Source organism: Lissotriton helveticus, chromosome 2_1 (assembly GCF_964261635.1).
Source record: "Lissotriton helveticus chromosome 2_1, aLisHel1.1, whole genome shotgun sequence".
Classification (NCBI taxonomy): Eukaryota; Metazoa; Chordata; class Amphibia; order Caudata; family Salamandridae; genus Lissotriton; species Lissotriton helveticus.
The window spans coordinates 1,032,736,275-1,032,755,577 of record NC_136059.1 but is presented as its reverse complement, the minus strand read 5'-3'; the positions used below and the strand labels follow the sequence as shown (position 1 = coordinate 1,032,755,577).

At 45.3% G+C, this 19,303-nt stretch overlaps 1 protein-coding gene across 3 annotated transcripts in view; it reads right to left on the bottom strand.

The window, feature by feature from the left end:
- Positions 1-19,303, bottom strand: part of GKAP1 (G kinase anchoring protein 1) — a 664,789-nt gene that overhangs the window by 23,634 nt on the left and 621,852 nt on the right. The window contains exon 12 of one of the 3 annotated variants that reach the window (XM_078675827.1): positions 5,061-5,364. The exons of the other annotated variants lie outside the window; for them this stretch is intronic. Coding sequence (XP_078531953.1) covers positions 5,164-5,364 — 201 coding nt within the window. The 3' untranslated portion in view covers positions 5,061-5,163. Of the gene's footprint in view, positions 1-5,060; positions 5,365-19,303 lie in introns of those variants that run through there. 3 annotated transcript variants of the gene reach the window in all.

Sequence of the window (19,303 nt, the reverse complement as noted above, 5' to 3'; positions counted from 1 at the left end):
CATACCACAACATTGAAATACATGAATGACATTTAAGATAACTGTTCGGACAAAATACTACCTGGAATACCAAAAACAGAATACATGAATTTCTCGAGAACAGAACAGACTAGAACAGAAACTAGATGCACTGCTAAAACAGTACGAAACTTACCGGTCTCATAAAGAGACACGTCAGGACCCGCATCCACCTAAGTGGACACTTCGTGTTGGATCTGTGTACCCAAACCCACGGACCAGAGACAATACAATTGACCCTGTCTAGATACTACCCCAGCAACGGTACTCACCGGGCAGCAAGAACGGAAGGCCTCGGACTGGACTGGACTGCTACGACGACGGACGGACGAACTTCGGACTTCTGTTACGGGTGGGCCTCCGGATACCTCGGACCTTGGACTCTCGGCTTGGGCTCTGGTCGGGACTCGCCGCGTTCCTCCACCGCCTCGTCTGGATGCTGGACCGCAACCTCCGTCTCCTCCGTGGGCCTGAGGGATACTTGAAGCAGAAATATCTGCACGTGCACGGTATGGTTCCGTCACGGCTGCAGAGGATCAGGGGGCTTGCGTGGCTTCACCGGCGCGTGGGGAAAGGGCAAGTCCCTATTCGGGCGCCATTATGTGGTAAATAAATAATTAAATACCTGATCTATTTTTCGGAATAATTAATTAACAGATAGCTCAATAAATAAGAGTCAAGATTCGAGGTAGCTGGAGTTTGCAGGTTTTAATACAGCATAAAGGACAGGAACAGGACAACCTGCACGATCTGGGATGGCTAGCTAGCACGGGGGGCAGGATCGGGACAACAGCGTCACTTTTAATAACAGTGCACAAGTATATATAGTTAAACAAAATACATAGCATTCAGTACAGTAGGCGTAGCAGTGGGCGGGGTTTGTAGCAGTCGCGAAAGATAAGGCATAAAGTAGGTGTAACAAGAGGCGTGAACAGGGCGTATACATAGACATGTGATGCAAACGTAACAGAATATGTCATAAATGGGGCGGAAACATGGAGGGGGCTACCTAAGGAGCCGGGACCTCTAACCTAGTGGTGCGCGCAAACTGACAATGACGTGTTACTAGGAGGAACTGGGGGCTATGACTTCTGCGCTAGAAGGAGAGACTAAAGTCTGGAGAGTCAGAGCGACATGTACCTAAACACTATCTAGTATCTGATGTTTAGAGAACATATTGATAGAATCCAAAAGTTATCAGGGCAAAGACTAACAGACTCTAAGACTGGTGCATGCATTATTCTACATGTAGTGCGTGTCGAGGAATATTAAATGACCATTAATACAGTATTCTCTTACATGGAGACGTAAAGGCTAGACCATGACGGAAACTATTGATGCGATTCAGTAGCTTAGGAATGCAGAGAAGGAGAGCTGGACTGATAACTAGAATCATAACATACTCTTGGCAGACTAGCAGGCAGAGCCAGGCCGAGCCGGGCACTGTGAGGCATGAAGTAAGTGAAGGGTCAGGGATGTAGGTGGGGGCTGTATCGCTCCTCGGAGAGGGTTCAGGAGACAGGAGCTGAATCTGAGTCCGGGCCCTTTTGAGGCCTAGAAACGGGGACTTTACAATGAAATAACGTGCACACTGAGAAGCGTGGCAACGTAACTTTACATAGGACTAATACTCGTAGCTTTCACGAGAACTGGAAACTGGCATACTAGAGTTGGACACAACTGTAATTGCGTCTTTAATCGATCATGGGGAATACATATTGCATATTAATCATGCACATATAGCATAAGATGGGGAACACGTAGGGACACAGAACATGGCAAAATTTACTTTTCCACAATGTTATCACTCATTTAGCCTATACTAATGTTCTGGGCATCTTTTCATTAACTGCTGATGACATATAATATTAACCATCGAGGTTGAATGAATTCAATTCTGAGAATGTATTAACTGTAAATCTAACTAAACCAAGGGAATGTCTTTTGGCAAAATTACCAAACATTTAGTTTTAAAATTAGGATAATAACACGTAGACCATGTAAAATATACAACTACCTGGAGTAACGATCAACAACAAATTAAGAGTCAACCATATCTCAAGAAAACGAAAATCACATTATAACAAACAGTGAAAAGGTGTGCACACATAAGAGTGACTGGTCCTTCAATTACCATCTGAAATTCTAAGCTTATTATCTCGCTCCTTATGCATCACCGGTATTCAATCTTAAAACAGTACTGGAGCTGGATAAAATCTAAATGCATAAAATCTCTATTAAACCTACGTACCTCGATGCGACACTGTAAATCTGACTTGAACTTCATTTAAAATCATGAATATTCTTCATAATGCAGCAAGGATCAAATATATTTGTGACTGGAGTAGAGCCAAAATGGATATCTTAAAGCAGCACATTTTTGCCAAATGAAATCCAAAAGTAAAAAAATAATGTTGCGCTAAATTTAACCAGCAGTGATAAAGATATAAAACAATATAATCTTCTGCAAATGGATTCGCTGATCAGTAAGAGCTGACCCAAGCGCAAAGAAATAAGAAGTACTTTGAGGAATAACAACTATGGGAAATCTCTATTAACAGTGTTAAAATAAAGATGAAATATTTCGACTTCTCCATATTCCATTACAACAGTTGAAGGGGCTTAGAAATCACAACTTATGGTTTCAAAAGTCATGTGATTATAACGACAAATTTTTGGACCACATTATATTGGTCTGTATCCAAGTGTAAGTTTAAGAAGAAAACATTTGCAGACTCCATTTATTTAAGTAAACGTAAGTGCAATTAAAGAGGCAACCAAGTGCTGTTTTACACTGCAAACTAATTTCTTTATTAGTAAACTAATGAAAAGTTTATACTTTGCTTACAAATTGTTACAACAGACTACAAATATGAACTATAAGGTGTAATTTTACAAGAGAATATTTAATTACAGGATCACAAAGCTGATATTACGGTGTACATAATGATCCTCAGTTGCCTTTTCTTAACTGTTTTAAATACACTATTTATTGTAACTGATTTGTTTAAATACAATAGAATGGAGTAGTAATACTGCTGTCTGATTTATCGTGTTTCAGTCAGATTGGCATTTCATCAGCATGTTGCATAGCAACTGGGTTGGAGAGTGGCAGCAAAAAAAAAGGAAAATCGATACTGTACCGCTTTACAGAGACAATTATTTTTAATGATGCTAATATAAAGAAATGTGAACATGTGCACAAAAGTAGGCTTAAAAGTAGGGGACCGACTTTAACTTTAATACAACTAGCTAGGCATAAGTTCATTAAGGGAATGTTAAATCCAACATTGCATCTATCCTTGCAGTGAAAGGTCAGAAAACAATAGCTGTAGATACAGAGAGGATTTTAGGGGTAAGCAGAAGCTGGATTAATGGACCCATGGGAGGTAAGGCACGCAGATCTTTGGCAAATTCCATACTGTCTTGGAGGTGAAAGGCCCTTCCTGTCACAAACTGTGAAGTGAATCTTAATTAATAATGCCAAAGGTAGCATCAGTGAGTCAGATCTAGTAATTGTGAGTCCTGGTTGGAAGATAGTATAGTCTTTCTTTGTTTCATAAAAGTCTATTAATATTTTAAGCAAATATTAAATACAATCCCACGGAATGGTACAACTGAGGCAAAATAAGAATATCAATAGTAGAAACCCAGATACACATATCCTTCAAGACTTCTATTTACTTGTCAAAAGACATGAAAACATTTAGCTTCTGATTCACAAAGATCAGTAATTTGTGTGGACATCACCCACCAACAGGTGATAATAGTAATGCACCCATCAAGTCAAACGGGTTCCTCCTCTCCAGAATAGCCAATATCAACTGCGGTGTACCTTCGGTCCTGCCCTGTCACCAATACTATTTAAGATTTATATGGCCTCCCAACTGTAAACCAAGACTTTGTCAAGAACGGATTCTACATCTATGTGGATAACACACATTTCCACTTCAATCTTCAAGATGAGCTTAACAACTTTATGAACTTGTCTTGCTGTCATTCACAGGTTCACATGTTGATTGTTTCTGCCTAAATACAAGAAAAAAACTGAAGTCTTATTCCTAGAACTAATGAATCCTAGTCTCTCTATTGTGCCAAGAACAACTGGACTTTTCTCCAGCTCATTTGAATAAAGCCCGCAATTTAGGTCTGTTCTGAGAGTCACTTACTGTTTAGAACCTAAATAAATGTGGTCTCTAAAACAACTTTCCGCCATCTTTGTTTCTGAAAAGGAGATCCAATGCTGCTCCAGTGCTCTCAGAATCCTCGCTGTGGGCATGTCACACAGACTTTTGCAACAGTATATATACAGCCTACTATGCTATATATCTCTGTCAAATCTACAGAGTTCAAAAATATATAGCCTACTTCATCTTTAAACTGAAACATGAATAAACGGATACTGAAATCCTTTCATAGTCTCTCAGTACAAGAAACAACAATCCTTAAAGCATCCTGACACATTTGTAACGTAATTCAAGTCTGTCTACCAAACTGTTCATCATTTGGACAACCATCTCCTACTGCATGCCCCAGCATAGTCCCAAGAACAGCTTTGCCTGCCTTCCTCATCCAGGAAATCAGGACTGCTCCTCTTCTTCAAGACTCTAGTCACATTGGGGACACATACGGCCAAAGATATCTGACATCACCTATCCCCGTCATATAATCAACCAGGTCTTCCACATATGCATTACATCTGATCTTCCCTCTCTTGCAAGTACTTGCTCCAAGTGATTGGAGGCCTCTGCAGTGTGTTTGTGATCCCACACTCCTCATCAGAATTGTATCAGGACTATGCATTCCAATGTTTTCTGAATTGTGAAAAAAATGGAAGACAACAAAGCGTTGCTCTTTATAAATTTCTGTAGCAGCGTTGGAGGAGCACAGCCCTCACAACTTACCTGAAAATACAATTTGCAACCAAATGTTAACTTTGTGAGCACAACTCCATTCAACTAGCTTTCATTAGAAGCAGCTTTACCAAGACTCAAATAGGATGGCACTGCCACTACCATCTGCAAGTTGATGATGCCCATCAAGGGGCCTAGGAGCTCTGTAGACTGTTGTACCAGTCCAGAGGGTTATGTATCCAAATGTCACAGGAAGTGGACCACTTTCTTTGAAGCAGTTCCTGAAAACTAGTTATAACAGTGATATAACCGGACAGCGAAAGCAATGTCTCCTCTCATATATGCAGCTACAGTATCTCCTCATTTCTGTTGGGCTTGAGTCTAATGAACTCACTGCTCTCCTATAGTTCTTAAAACTCTCCGGATTCCCTTTCTGCTTCTTGATTTTAATCGGGCTCGGCTCTGTCTCCTGTAACCTGCCATGTGCTTGGGCCTAGACACAAAAGAATCAAGGATAAAAGATCACTCCAAATGAAAAACTGATCGCTAAATAAATATTTATGATCTTTTCTGAAAATCTATACACAGTTATGAACCTACTTGCAAAATATTTTAGTTACATCAAGAACCTATTCTTTACAGACTATAACAATTCATTTATAGTTGCAGACAATCAAAGTATTATTACATTAGCCATATGACCTCGTAGTTTCTGGCCAATTTTTGACTACTAATAGAGAATATAAGAATTGCTCATGATAGGCCAGATTAACTTTTTTCTACTGGCATCCATTATGTTGCTGGTTTGGCATGATTTACTTGTCTCATGAGACACTACTGCTGTTCTCAAAAACAAAACATTCCTGTCCTCTGCAGGTAAACATAGCCCGATATAATGATTAGTAAAACTTGACCTTTTTCAGTCATGTTGAAGCTACTGTTTCAGTGTATGGTCATTCCTTCAGCTACTTCATAGTCCTATGTGTCAAGTAAGATCACTGCTATGGGACATGCAGAGAAGTGCAGTGCTTGAGAATCAACTGACGTACTGGGCCCAACAACACAAAGATTGGGCATCATTTGAGGAAGTTGAAGGTATCGCAAGAAAATAACTGCATGCAACACAGGCTCTGCAGTACTTCAAAAGGAACTAAGGTACCAGGAAGAAGGCTCTGCTCTGAAAGGATACTGGTCACAGACCAAGAGCCCAAAAACGGAGGACAATTTTTTGATAGAGGTTCTGGGACCTACCAAATATTTCTCAAAGCACTGAAGGAGGAGGGGAGATATGAGGGTTGATCTCACGGAGTAGAACACACTGTCTGGGCTTCAGGTTTATGGACGTCCTCCAGTCCCTAAACTGGTTCCACAACTCTACTTTTGGATTCTTCTACATAAGGTTCATGCACTACATATTTTCAGATTCCTTGAGAACCTAAGCACCTGCACAAAAACGAGTGCCTCCTTAATTATTTGAAAGATACCCCAGCAAAATTCTGACATTAAGACATGGAGGTGAATATGATATCCCTCCAGCCCCTCACTAAAGTCTGAATTCTTCTCACAACAACCTAACTGAATTATCAGTTTGTGGTTGGTCATTTTTGCCTTCAGCAATATTTCTTGCTATTGCTATGCTGTGTTTGATTTTGCTTCCCAGTTTGTTTTTTAATTGACGTTTCTCTTGACAGTCTTTTAGTTTGCTGAATAGCTATAGGCCAGCCCTGTTACTCAAGTCTGGTACACCCAGTTTCAATGTTCATTGTCGTCTTGCTGATTACAATTTCTCGCTCTGGGGAAACAAGGACAAGGTGCAAAGTCTTTATTGCTGCAAAGCAAAGTGTAACATTAACGAGATACTGCACATAATGCAGACCAATTTGCTAATCTCTGATTATCTGAACGATCTTGGAAAGTCCCTAATTTATGAGCTTTCATTGAAAGTTCCATTCATCCTACGTTACTCTGGGTAAAGAAACTCCTTGAAGTAAACGTAGAATTATTACGTACAGGGAGGCGGGGTAGTCATTAAAAGTTCTTGTACCTATTTTTTGGCGAGGTCCACGTGCCAGAAGGAACCAATCTTAATCAGCAAGGGCCGGATGTAGATGGCCAAATAGCGAGCGCTAACGCTGAAATTCGTATTTGCGATCATTATTTGGCTGTGAACAATGTAGGGGAGTTTAAACCTACTAGCAAAATAAGGAATCACAAAATTGCGATTCCTTATTTTGCTCTTGCATTTAAGGAATCACAAAATGCGATTCATTAAATGCACTGTAAGTAGCACAAAAGAAAGTGCACTTTAGCCTTAACGAATCGCTAATTACCACCAGCTTCAAGTTGGAGGTAATTAGCGATTTCCTAAAAAAAAAAAACTTTTTTGCTTTCTTTAAAGTGCCATGTGGCACACATTCATGCCCTTGCCACATGTGCAGACATGCACATTTCAGAGGTGCAACAGGGTGTCCTTTTGACACCCTGGGACCCTTGAAATAGCGCCCGCTATTTGTGATTCTCTAATAGCAAATTGCAAATAGTGAATATCTTCCCATTCATTCCTATGGGCCTCCCAGCCCATAGGAATGAATGGGTAGGTATTCCTTATTAGTGAATTTCAATTTTTGATTCGCTATTAAGGAATATTAAGGATTCTCTAATATTTTAGCAATTCCTACCTACATTCAATTTTGAGAGTCCTTAATAACGAATCAGTGAAATTCGCTATTAAGGATTCGCAAATTTGATTTTACCTACATCTGGCCCTAAGTGTTTGTAGGATAACAGCAATATTGTATTAAACAATAAACAAGTGAAATGCACATTGATGCAGTGGTAAAAGACTATTAACATCTCATAGCACAAATGTCAGAATCTAGACATTGACTGTCACCACGTAGAATTTGGGAAAAAACAATTATGCTGACTGGGAAAATACTGGCAACATGTATGTAGGTAGTGTTCTCAAATCCATCCTTATCAAGGAAGAAAATAGTCATTAGGCGTTCTAAATGGTGGAAGGGGGGTGAAGTGAAGGAGATGTGAGGAAGAGCATTCAGGAGAGAGAGAACACTTTACCGTTTGTTTTTTCAGTGAAAAGGATGTTGAAGAGGAAAGAGGTGATGTGTAAGATACGTAGACAGATGAGATGTGGAGAGAAATGGGGCTTACAAGTCTAACAAAGAGAGAACATAATGTGAGTGATTAAAAGCCACTTAAGACCACTACCCCTTCAGAGACCTCAGTAATGTTTAATTTCTCAGTCTCACAGTATAAGAACTGAAACATTTTCAATATTATTTACAATAAAATCATTGTTGTTACTTATTTATATTAAACAGCCAGTAACCATTGACAAAGCCAATAGTCCTAACAGGTCGTAGGTGTATGTCAAATGAACAAGTTCTTTACCTTCGGTAACGATATATCTGTAAGAAACATAGGTTAAAGATTCCTTACCTTAGAATTACCCCCAGGCGTCAGACTGGATCAGGAGAATGTTTTCATCAGTAGTACCCTTGCGCGTCAAAAGGTGGTGTCAGTCGGCTCTGCGTTTGTCGTTGGCGTCGTGGTCGCCAGGATGACCTTGCAGCAGCTACTTAGACGCTGACGTCAGTTCTGTACGCGACTTTCCACGCCAGAAGCGGAGCCATGCAAGACACTGACCACTGGTGCACAAAACTAGGGCCCTGAAAGGAAGTCCTTAACCCTAGAAGTCAGTTTGTAGAACGGGGAGATGGGTGAGGCGGTAAGGTATCCATAATTAACCTGTTTCTTACAGATATATCGTTACCGACAGTAAGTAATTTGGTCATCTAAAAGAAACATTTAAATATAGATTCCTTACCTTAGAATAGATACCCCAGCAATAAACAACCCCAGAGGTGGAGCTGCGAACCAAGTTCACATCAGAAAGTCCTGGAGAACAGAACGGCCCAAAAAACTGTCTCTCCGGACTGTCCAGGCAGTAGTGTTTAGTGAACGTGTGCAGAGATGCCCACGTAGCTGCCTGACAGATGTCATTGAGGGGGACGCCTTGTCCCAAAGCAGTGGTAGCTGCCACCGCCCTGGTGAAATGGGAGTGCAGCCCCACTGGAGGCTCCTTCTTTGCCAAGGAATAGCAAGCTTTAATGCACAAAACGACCCACCTAGAGATGGTCGGTTTGTGTATGGCCCAACCTTTCTTGGAGCCCACAAAGAGCTGGTCATCCACCCGAAATTGCTTGGTGCGATCCAAATAAAAGAAAGGCACCCGTTTTGGATCCAGATGGTGGAGCCTCTTCTTTTGAAGGGTGAGGAGGCAGCAAGAAGGTGGGCAAAGTGATGGTTTGGCCAGTGTGTAAAGAAAGGAAGGTCTGGTTCTTAGTACAACCATGTCCGGATGAACAGCTAGGAAAGGAGGTTTTGAAGAAAGAGCCTGGAGCTCACTCACCCTGCGAGCAGAGGTGATGGTAAGCAGAAAAGCAGTCTTTAAGGTAAGAAGTCTGAGAGGACAGTTATTAAGTGGCTCGAAGGGAGCGCACATAATGCAAGTCAGAACCAAGTTCAAGTCCCACTGAAGCATTATGAAGGGAATAGATGAGTAATGCACTTGAGGAAGCGATTTACAACTGGGGACTTGAAAAGAGAAGGCTGATCAGGAATCCTACGAAAGGCTGAAATTTGCCGAGAGGTAGCCCTTAGGAGTGCCCAGAGCAGAGCCCTGTTGGGCCAAAGAAAGGAGGAACAAGAAAACCGCAGAAAGGAGATCCATAGCCTTTGCTGTGCACCATGCCACAAATTTGTTCCATCTGCAGGTGTATACAGTCTTAGTGGAGGGATGCCTGGCTGCCAAGATAACATCACAGACTTCAGGAGGAAGGTCGAAGACTGTCAACTGTCGCCGCTCAATCTCCACGCTAGGTAGTGGAGACTGGACAGGTTTGTGTGGAGGACCGTCCCCTGCTGCTGCGACAGAAGATCCTCCCGAAGGATCGGAGGATTGATGGCCATGTGTAACAGCTCAGGATACCAAACTCTTCGTGCCCAATCCGGAGCCACAAGAATGACTTTGGCCCGGTCGTGCTTGGTCTTCTTCAGCACTCTGGGCAGAAGTGGTATAGGTGGAAAAGCGTATAGAAGACCGCAACTCCACTCGCGATGAAAAGCGTCTCCTAGCGAGCGCCGCCTTGGAAATTCCAACGAGTATAATTGCTGACGTTACGCGTTCTCTTTTGTGGTGAATAGATCTAACCAAGGCTCTACCCACTGCTGAAAGAGACCTTGCGCCACCTCCGAGTGATGACGCCATTCGTGATCCATCATGCACCTGTGGCTGAGTTGGTCCGCCCTGGCGTTCAGAGAACCTGCGAGGTGTTGAGCCCCAGGGATATGCCCTGATGTTCCAGCCATGCCCAGAGACAGAGAGCCTCTTGACATCGGGTCCACAACCCCACCCGCCCTGTTTGTTGCAGTACCACATGGCGGTGGTGTTGTCCGTGAACACCTGCACTACTCTTCCCCGAACAATGGGAAGGAATGCCTTTATTGCAAGACGGATCGCCCGGAGCTCCAGAAGGTTGATGTAGAGCCCGGACTCCGCCAGAGACCAGAGGCCTCTGATCTCTGCCTTTCCCATGTGGCCACCCCATCCCATAAGTGATGCGTCCGTCACCACTGTGTATTCTGGTTGGAGAAGGGAGATGGATCTGCTGTTGACCAAATCCTGGTTCGTTAGCCACCACTGCAATTGTCGTGCAGTGCCCTCCGAGATATTGAAGCAATCGGACAGATTCCCCTGATGCTGCGCCCACTGGAACTTCAGGTTCCACTGCAGAGCCCGCATATGCCATCTGGCATGATCTACCAGCATGATGCAGGAGGCCATGAGGCCCTGCAGCTTCAGGGTTAATTTGATCGAAATCCGGGATAGAGGCTGAAAGATCGGAATCATAGCCTAAATATCACGGGCTCGCTGCTCAGGAGGATAAGCCTGAAACTGCACTGTGTCGAGAACTGCTCAGATGAAAAGGAGCTAATGAGAGGAAATCAGGTGTGACTTCGGCACGTTTATAGTGAACCTCAGCGAGTGCAGGAGGTCTGCCTTAGTCTGGAGGTGGGAGACGACTGCCTGAAGCGAGCCCGCTTTCAACAGCCAGTCGTCGAGATAGGGAAGACTGGAACCCCTGATCTGCGCAGATGAGCTGCGACCACTGCCATCACTTTCGTGAACACCCGAGAGGTGCTGGTAAGGCTAAAGGGGAGCACGGTCTACCGTGAACAGCAGTTGACGCCGGTGGGCAGGCATGACGGGGATGTGAAAGTAAGCATCCTGCAAGTCCAACACTACCAACCAGTCTCCAGGGTCGAGGGCAGACAGGACCTGAGCTAGCCTCAACATTTTGAACTTCCCCTTCCGGCGGAAGCGGTTGACGTTCCTGAGATCCAAGATAGGACTGTGAGGAAGGTGCCTTGTGGAGGGAAACCCTTACCGAATCGGCAGAACCACGACATCCAGAAGCCTCTGCTCTGTTTCCACAGGGACGCGGTCAGAGATATGCCCCGGAAGTACCACCCTCGCCACCCGGAAGACGAAGCCCGGGACCAATAACAGGGGAGCAGAATCAGCCTGAAAAAAGTGAGGAAGGACGCTGGAGAGGACTCATCGAGGGAGAAGACGCGGGACCCGACTTGCTGAAAGAAGACGCGGGACCAGACTTGCTGAAAGAAGACGCGGGACCCGACTTGCTGAAAGAAGACGCGGGACCCGACTTGCTGAAAGAAGACGCGGGACCCGACTTGCTGAAAGAAGACGCGGGACCCGACTTGCTGAGAGAAGGCGCGGGACCCGACCTACAGCGAGAAGACGCGGGACCTGACAAGCTGAATACCTGGACGCCCGGAAATACCGAGGACGGTGAAGAAAGCTGGTGCGAGGACTGGTGGTGTCCGGAGGTGACTGGGGAGCGGCCGTGACTCAGGAGAGTTACGGCGGAGCCTGGTGAGTGTTGGTGGTAAAGGGTAACAGGGAGAGGGGAGGAAGAAGAAGCGGGTGGGGAATACAGGGGGAGAGCGTAAACAGGAGGGTAGTCGGTGATTAGTTGCATCCTGACAGTTGTAAATCCTTTTTTGTGACATGTACGCCTAATCAGCCCGAGAACTTTGCCCATAGTAGCATATTGTGCACTCTTCTTCCTACATCATCCTAGGCACGTAATTATAAATCGTGATAAGGAGTTTACTGTTTTCTTTTCCCCATTTTCGTTCCCCATCTATCATTCTTTTTCCTTGGCTTTTGGTACTCAAAACCTTTAGACTAAGCACACCCAAAGACCATAGAGCACCAAGGTGTGGTGATGGGACTATACCATACCTCTTAAACAGTACAACATTCTGACGGCTCCTTTTCCTCTCTTTATCCTCCTATGAGCCTCCGGGGTGACCACCAAGGTCAAGGGGAACCAGGAAGCGGAGCAACACCGTTATCCTCATCAAACCCTTCCAGCTCACGGGAATCATCTGAGGAAGAAGAAGACCGTCTAGAGACCCCATCTCAACAATCTACAGTACCCTCTTTTGTCAATAAACCATCTTTCAAACCTATACTTCAGCCTCCACGCCTGTTTATCAAGCCCGCACTACCACAAGGACGCAGGCCTTTGTCCTTCTTGGGCACAAGAAAGGAGTGGGAATTGCAAGGGGAATAGCAACCACGACCTACTTCTGTGGCAGGAACTCGCTTGATCGTTCTCTTGGCCAAGAGAGCTGTAACTTCCTGCTGGAGAAGGGCCAGATGATCCTCCGACATGCGATGGTACAGAGGTGGCATGGCTGATTGAGTAGTCTCAAAGGGGAGGGAGCAGCCCCTTCGGACTATCTGCAAAACCCACCTGTCCAATGGGATGGTGTGCCAGTGGGGGAGGAGATGGTGTATCCTGCCACCCACTGGCGATTGGTGGCCCTGAAAGGTCGGACTAGGAGAGTTTGGAGGCTGCTGCAGAGGGGGCGGTGGACTGGCCTACTCGCTGGCCCCCAGACCACGATGGTGGGTCCTAGGCCTCGCAGAGGCTGAGTAGCGTGCGCAGGCCTGTGGCTCTGGGTGGAACGTGGCGGGGTACCCTATCTGTAGCCTCGAAAGGGGTGAAAGGCAGACTGTGCAGGACGGGTGGTGGAGAGGCCCAAGGACTTGACCGTAGCCCGGGAGTCCTTGAAGCGCTCTAGTGCACTGTCTGCCTTGTGGCCGAATAGGTGACATCCATCAAAGGGCATGTCCCTCAGGGTACTTTGGACATTACCGAAGAAACCGGTCTACCCCAGTCAGGCGTGGCGTTGAAGGACTACCGATGTTGAAATCTTTCTGCCTAGCGAGTCGGCGGGGTCCAGTCCACAACGAATTGTACACTTCACTGTGTCTCTCCCCTCTGCGACAGCACGGGAGAGCACTGCCCGGGCCTCCTCCAGACACTGAGGCAGCACCTGCGCCACCATTTCCCACACTGAGTGGGTGTAACGGTCCAACAGACATGCGGTGTTTACGGACCGCAGTCCCAAGCTGGAGGAAGAAAACATCTTCTTCTCAAGAAGGTCCAGCTTTTTGGATTCCCGATCAGGTGGTGCAGTAGAGAAGGCACTTCCTTTGGAGTTGGTGGCTTGGACCACCAAGCTTCCCAGGGGAGGGGTGTTGAGAGAGGAAAGTAGGGTCGCCCGGGGCCGGGCAGTGGCGTTGGACAATCATCCTATCTACTGGAGCCCGAGTCCTTTTGAGCACCCGAGCCAGGTGCTCAAAAGGACGTCTGTGAGGGCTTCGTTGAACGGCAGCAGGGGCTCTGAAGAGCTCACTGCTGGCTGAAGTACCTCTGTCAGGAGGTTAGTCCTGACTGCCCCCGTAGGTAGCTAGAGGTTGAGAGCCTCGGCCGCCCTACGCAACACCATGGCGTAAGACGCCCCCTCCTCCGTAGCCACGGTAGGAGACAACATGCCAAGGTCTGGAGAGGTATCCAAACCACTGACATCTCCCAACTCCTCTCTCCGGTCCTGATCATATCCCAACTGGTCAGTTAGAGGGTCTCCAGAACCCTCCAAGTCCTCCTCACCCTCCTCTGGTTGCCAATTTAACTGAAAAGAACCAGGGTAGAGCAGGGGAACAAAAGTACCCATCGGCGTCGGCATACGCCGGTCCAGCTCTGTCTCTACGTCGGAATGGAGGCCGGGGTCAACGCTGGTTGGGGGCACAACCGGCGTTGTTAGCGGACGTGGTACCTGTGGATTCGGCGCCAGGGGAGGTGTTATGAGGTCGACCAGCACCGATGCGGATCCAGGCCTGGACCCTGTGGTGCCAGAGCCAAAACTGCCGGCGTCGAAGGCCCAGGGCCCCTGGCCAAGTCTGCGGGGCCCGGAGGTGTGCCAGCAGAGTTGGGCTACCCAAAGATGGCATACATCGCTTTGTAAAAAGCTCGAAGCTGGGCAGGGGTCGCTCCGGGTCCCGGGAAGGGAGGGAAACTCGGAACCGACCCTTCGGGCTCGGCACGCAGAGCCGCAAGAGGGGCACCACCCGCATCCCTTGTCACATTAGCCGACGGACGGGGAGAAGTCGAAGAGTGATGGTGCTTCTTTGACTTCTTCTTGTGCTTCGACATACCCGAGGACTGCTAAGACTTCGAAGAAGAATGGTGATGGTGGCTCCACGACCGGTCCGTCGACCTCATGCGGGACCAGGACCTCGAACCGAGCGGACTGACTGCCTCGAGAAGCTGTCGGGACCGCTCCCACAAAGACTTCGGATTCATGTTCCGGCAGTCGGAACACGACTTGGGGTCGAGGTCCCGATCCACGCACCACAGCACACGTGGTGCGGATCCGTCAACGACATCAGCTTTCGGCAGGAGCTATAAGCCTTGAGACTGGGCATCCCTCGTGCACCAGGAGTCGTTCGACTCAAAAACGGTGTCGACAAAAGTCGCAAAAGATACAGTTAAAAAGGTACTGGAAGTACCGCTCTCTCCAGATCTGTGCTGGTTGGCGCGGAAAAAGAAAGAAGTGATGTTAGCGAGCAAGGGCGGTGTCTAATTAGCTGCCGCAATGTCATCATGATACCAACGACAAATGCGGAGCCGACCAACGCCACCTTTTGACACGCAGGGGTACTGCGGACGAAAAAATTCTCCGGATCCAGTCTGACGCGTGGGGGTAATTCTAAGGTAAGGAATCTATAACTAACTGCTTCTTTCAGATGTTGCATTATATATCTGGATGCAATAACAAAGTTCAGAGAGGCACCAAAATACTGAGCGGTGGTATGCTTTAGGAATCACAGAAACTGTTTTCTTGTTATGCCATGACTTTAATTACATACATCACGCCCCTTTTAGGGAACCTCCCCCAAAAACTTTCATCGCACTTAAAGCCCTGAGTGAGAGGTAAAATGTCCGTTCATAATTCTCCAAAAACAGAACTTCTGAAAGAGAACTCCACAGCAAAGTAGCAAACATAGTGCATAGTTTGTGCTGGCAGTCGGCACCAGCACTTATGTGTGAACATCGGCACATGTTTATGAGAAACACCCACATGCTAGCACTGAGTGTGCATCTTTTAGAAGATTTAATTAGTGCAGCATTTCATTATTTAATAAATCTTTAAAACATGGTAAAACTAGGAGTTGAACTTAAAGTTTAAAGTGACGTGGGTAGGGACAGCTACAGTGGACACGTGTGAAATACCTTGGGCCTGGACATTTTTTTTAAACAAATTTCACTAATAGAAAAATATTGAAATGTATACTTGGAATTGCTTATTGTAAAGGCTACCGAAATATCACTGTTCCACAAATTGAAGTGCTACTCTTTTCACTGTTCCAAAGGCGAACACGCATTGAAAGGTAGAGTCTCAAAGATAAAGCTATAGTTAAAAAAAAAAAATCTTTTTATTAACAAAGACTCGAGAAACCACAGCAGACAGAGATGATACCGTGAGGACAATGTTGCCATGTACAAGAAACCACAGTTGATACATTCTCAGGCGGGGCAGGTCAAGATATAGCTTTAGTTGATAATGACTATATCGACTATTGAGAAAGGCTGCACATTAAAGAAAGCAAATGAATACTGGGAAACATTTTTATTGTGTTTCTCATGACGCTATAAATGTTGCGCTGAAAGCGATAACACACTTCTTGTACTAACTTGATTTGTGAAAAACTTTGATATGCATCAGGAATAAATTTTCACTAAAAGAGTGCGGCTCGTCTAAAACCTTCTAAAATGTTTGCTTATAAAAGAAATTACACATATTTCGGTCTTATATATGCGATAAAAAAAATGATTTTAAGAATTAATTATGCTTGAAACACATCTTCAATGTTCCAAAGAAATGTGTGTAAGCCACAACGAAAGTAAGCTGGGACCGTAAATTGAAGAAAATCTGATCTCAACTAGCCAGTTTTTCCCATGTCAAAACAAGTGGTTCATCCAGTTTTTTACCATTGCTTTTTAGTCTTTGCGGGTTTTAAAGGTATTTTTAATTGAATTTTCAATCAATTTTACATTAGAAAAAAAGCAATGTGCAATTTTGTCAATAGAGATAAATGCTAGAGGTACTAGGTTCTGAAGAGAGTGGTTGCAGAACACAACATATCAAATAACCGTTTCCTTCCCAAAAAAAACCCTCCCTACCCCCATTCCCACACCCAATCAACAACTATAATTTTAAGGGAGACATTAGGTTATCAAGTTCCTTAACCCCTTCCATGCTGATGACGAGCTCAGCTCGTCATCAGCGTTACCTGCCGTGTGCTGATGACGAGCTGAGCTCGTCATGAATCGCGGTAATTTGAAAAATGCCGCATACAGCGGGAAAAACGGCCGCACGCATGCGGTTAAACACAAGGGGTTCATAAACAAGTAAGTGTACAGAAAAAAAGGTTTAAACAAAATCAGTTACATATGTTAGCTCTTGATGCAACTCACAAAACTAACTAGTACATGAATATACTTAGGGACTTTAATCTGGGTGAAAAGAAATGGCTGGAATTGCTCTCAATAGGAAGGTTAAGAATGAACCCAAGATTGATTCAAAATCTTTGTGCCGATCAAGTGCCTACGAGTGAAAGCTCTCAACAGATGTTGCATGGTTACAACTGAGATAGACTCTGATACCAAAGTGTAATGGGTTGGGGGAGGGAGGGAGTGTCTTTTTCCAGTGTGATGCCAATATCAGTGGCGGCTACTTTATTAGGACGGAGGAGTGTCGACCCACCCCCACTGGGGGCGCAGCAAACATGAAAAGTTTAATGCAATAAAATAATGTTATTTCCATTTTATTTTTCATCCTGCCAACCGAGTCTAAGGGTGGGGCAGGTCTATTGCTGGTGACGGACAGCAGAAGGTAAGAGTGGTGGGCACTTCAAGAGAGTATGTTGGTTTGGCCCGCTGTCTTGTGATGGCCAGCCGGATATGCACACTTTAAATCTCTCCAATCCGATATGCGTTGCACATCCGGGTGTAGAATAGGCATAGGCTCCCTGTCTCCGAGGGAGCACCAAGCCAACCCGCTCCAAGTAGTACTCACAATTCTCTCATGCTTGTTAACAGTATTGTCAGCATGAGAGCCGTGTCTGGATTGGTTCGGCGTGTTCACAAGACTCTGGGAGCATGTGCTAGAGCCATGGACTGCTGGAACAGAAGCAGCACACGGAGGTAGGGGGTAAGTATACTTTGAAACTTATTCATTAAAAAAAAAAAATTTTGGGACTCACTGACAGGCACTGTGGGAAACTCGCAACTCAAGACCTCTCAGTCTTGGTACCTTAGAAACACTGTTTGGAAAGGACCACGATTGAGAGCTTTGGCATTGAGACCAAGAGCATTGCAGGTTTCTAACCTTGCCTGTCAGTGGGCCAAAATATTCTCCCCAGTGCAGCACCACAGCATTAATTTGACAGCAGCCGCCTCTGGACAATGCAGTCCTGGCCTTGCCCCAGACAGCTGCACAACAGAATGAGATCAATTTTAGTTTGGTATTTTACAAAGGCATAACACCACAAAGTCAGCGTCTTGGGGGATGAGATATCCAAAAATGATTTCATTGGTGCAAAGATTTCAGCCCAGAAAGGTGTTGTGTGGACAGTCCCACTAGATCTGTAAAGTCGCACATTAAACCACAAATCCTGAAGCATAAATCACTAGTGGGTAGGTAGAGCTTTTGTAGTTTGGTTGGGCTAAGATACCAAAAAAAACACTCTTTAGTAATGTGCTTCCTTCCCTAGGGTGCGATAGAGATGTTGAGAAAAGTCTTTCCACGGAATACTCGATGTCTCACAGTAGGATATCAACCCATATTGCTTTTCATGGGTGATGTGATGTGACGGAGGCTTCACAAAGTATGTTATGTAGGGCCTTTAGTAATGATCTTTCTGGTGGAGAACATAACGTGTATTTGTAAAGTGCATGTTCACCCCGACGGGGCATCTTGGTGCTGAATAACAGATGTTTATTGCTATCTCCCGGGATTTGAACCTGTGACCATGAGGTCGAACACAGGCCCCTGCAGTGGATGCATTAGTCCACTGAGCCACCAGACCCGGCACACAGATACTCTATCTTACTGCAGATTTCTCATATTGTAAATATTCCCCAGGCGTCAGAATGCATCCAGAAAATTGAAAGCTGTAGTCCTGTATTCTGGTAGGTGATGAGCTGTGTCGTCGTTCTGCTCTGGAAGTGACAGGCAACACTGCATATATGCGCCACCAATGAACGCTGATTTAAGTTGCTTTCTTAGGCTGTTCCTGCCTTCAGACTCAGAGACCATCAGCATATTGGCATGACCAATGTGCAGATCTATAGATGTTCTTTGGAGCAATCAATACGTAATGTAATGTAATGTAAAGGTGTATTTATTTAGCGTGGCTATCACTCCAAGGAGCATCTTGGCGCTAATACGGAAACCAGAGATTGAAACAAAGCTGGTTAGCTGCTAACAATAGAAAGATAGGTGATCAAATCAGAGTTTGGCAGAGTGTGTCCGGTGCGCTAAAGATCCAGGGTTTAAGTGCCTTCCTAAACACAGACTCGGATGCAATCTGGCAAAGTTGAGGTGGGAGTTTATTCCATGCCTTTGAGCCGATGACTAAGTGATTTTACTCCCTTTAATACCAATCTGAAAGTTGGGATAATCAACAGATGGGCCACTTCAGTACCAGCTGTGCAGCCACATGCTGGACCATCTGGAGCTTGTGCATAACTGATCTGTTGGTTCCTGCATACAGGATGTTACAATAGTCCAGCCTAGATGTTATAAGGGCAACGGCAACAGTTTGCCTGGCTGAGAAGGGAATCAGGTTGAATAATTTCTTTTGACTTTTTATGATGTGGAAGTATGTACCAGCAACTGCCAGTGTTTGCTGTTTAAATGATAGGGTAGTGTCAAATTTTCTTCCTAGATTCCTGGCTACGTTTAAT